The sequence below is a fragment of the Fusarium phalaenopsidis genome (assembly GCF_050370095.1).
Source record: "Fusarium phalaenopsidis strain FUZ10S chromosome Unknown contig_32332, whole genome shotgun sequence".
NCBI lineage: Eukaryota > Fungi > Ascomycota > Sordariomycetes > Hypocreales > Nectriaceae > Fusarium > Fusarium phalaenopsidis.
The window spans coordinates 2,403,927-2,405,755 of record NW_028145391.1 but is presented as its reverse complement, the minus strand read 5'-3'; the positions used below and the strand labels follow the sequence as shown (position 1 = coordinate 2,405,755).

At 52.8% G+C, this 1,829-nt stretch overlaps 1 protein-coding gene across 1 annotated transcript; it reads right to left on the bottom strand.

Annotated features, from left to right (window-relative positions):
- Positions 1-254: 254 nt before the first annotated feature.
- On the bottom strand, positions 255-1,829 carry LRP88_13733 (uncharacterized protein; the record flags this gene model as incomplete). Its single annotated transcript, XM_083250091.1, has 1 exon — positions 255-1,829. The coding sequence occupies one exon, from the start codon at positions 1,827-1,829 to the stop codon at positions 255-257; it is 1,575 nt and encodes a 524-aa protein (XP_083094425.1).

The following is a 1,829-nucleotide window of genomic DNA, read 5'->3' as shown; positions in this document are numbered from 1 at the left end:
ACAATAACAATTATTTTTACTTTGAGTCCACACTCATCAATCACTATTCTCAAGTACATGTTCATTTCTGGTACGGAGGCGGGCTTCATACAAACATCACGCAGCGCTGAACAAGTTACTACGTCCCCATGGTGACCACTCTGAAAATCGTAGGATATCATTCTCTTGCTTTAAAAGACACTAACTGACCCGCCATACACATGATACACGTTCAACGTAAGAAATTCCCTTCCTTTCCTTTCCTTTCCTTTGACTCATGACGCAGCAGAAGCGGCCGATTCCCAGATTAGCACAATCACCGAGTCGGTCACGTCCTCTACGGACCTCTTGCGCGACGTCGCATCCTCCACCGCGCCCCTCTTGACGTACGCCTGCCATACGTCCCCTTCCTTGGTCATGGCCGAGTCCATCAGCTTCCAGACGTTGCGTCTCCCAGTCCAGAACAGCATCTTTCGGTCTGTCGGGTCTTCGTCTAGTTTGACGGGGCCGATGACAGACTTGCGTCTCGCCTCTGCTGACCTTCCTACCATGGAGAGTGGCATGTCTGCTAGGTTCATACCATCTGGGTACTCGGTGATGGTGTAGCCATTGACGAGGACCCAGTTGTCACGAAAGCGGTAGCGCTGCAAGAAACATGCCTCACCGCAAACATCAGTAACGAGGTGTGCCAGGCTAGGAGTGAGGTGGTGTCTCTCTTCATAATCGTGCAGCGCCAGGGGCTGAACGCCTGTCTCGTAGCTGTCAATGTGGGCTGTATACTCGTCGTTGTGGCTGGGCGAGTAGAAGCTTGGAAGGATATGCATCCTCATTCTCGTGTGCTGCGTCAAGCATTCTTGGAGAACACCGTCCCATCGCTTCTTGTCTGTCGGGTTATCGGCGCTATCACCGAAACAAGGCAGCTGTGGGATGCGCGCTATAGCAGATCGTGTAAGAAAGACGGCACCACCACCGTAGGTGGTCATGAAGCCCTCTCCGATAGCCCAATCTCCTCTCTCGCTCGGAAGCCCAATGTAGAGCTCCTTATCAGAGTTGAAGGCAAACAGGCGTTCCTGGAGATATGACAGGTTGGGTAGAAAGATCTCCTCATCGAGAATGCCGTACCACTTCTTTCTCTGGCCGTTTTGCGTAAGCTTGGCACCGAATCCTTTGATAGCCTCGATCATGCTAAAGTATCTCCTCGCCGCCGACATTGGGTTCGTAGACGCGGTGACATGGGCATCGATGCCAAAGGTATGTAGGACGTTGTTGAGCTCCTTGACCTGCAGGCTGTCGGCCTGATCAAGCATAAGCACAAAGCTCGCTCCGTTTCCGCGTTGATTTCCCCCAGTCATCCAACGCGCCCAGTCCTTGACCACGGCGTAGTCATCTCTGGCGACGCGCTCAAAGCTAGTCGAGACAGCGAACAAGAAATCCGAGGCGTCGACCTGTCCAGGGCGAGGGCCTCCGGGGACGGGGATGGTGAGCTCTTGGTTGGCAACCAAGTCTCGGCGGACAGGTTCGCGCACGTCGACAACTCTAGGTTGGTTTGAATGAAAGTCTGCGTCAATGTTCGTAAGTGACGTCCACTCAGAGTCCTGCTCTGAGATTCGTATTTTCCATGCGGTCCATGATGTGTAATTCGAGAGACCGATCTGTCGTGTCAGCCGGTCCAAGTATTGCTCTTCCGGTACCGGGCCGTTGATTGCGATTTCACGATGGTTGAGGCCGATCCTGTCCTCTCGAGACTGTGATAGCCATCGCGTATGAATGAAGAGAAGGCCAAAGACGACCAAGACCACCAGTTGAACAACTCTAGGGGGTAAAGATGGGAAGCTAGAAAGCATAATCAT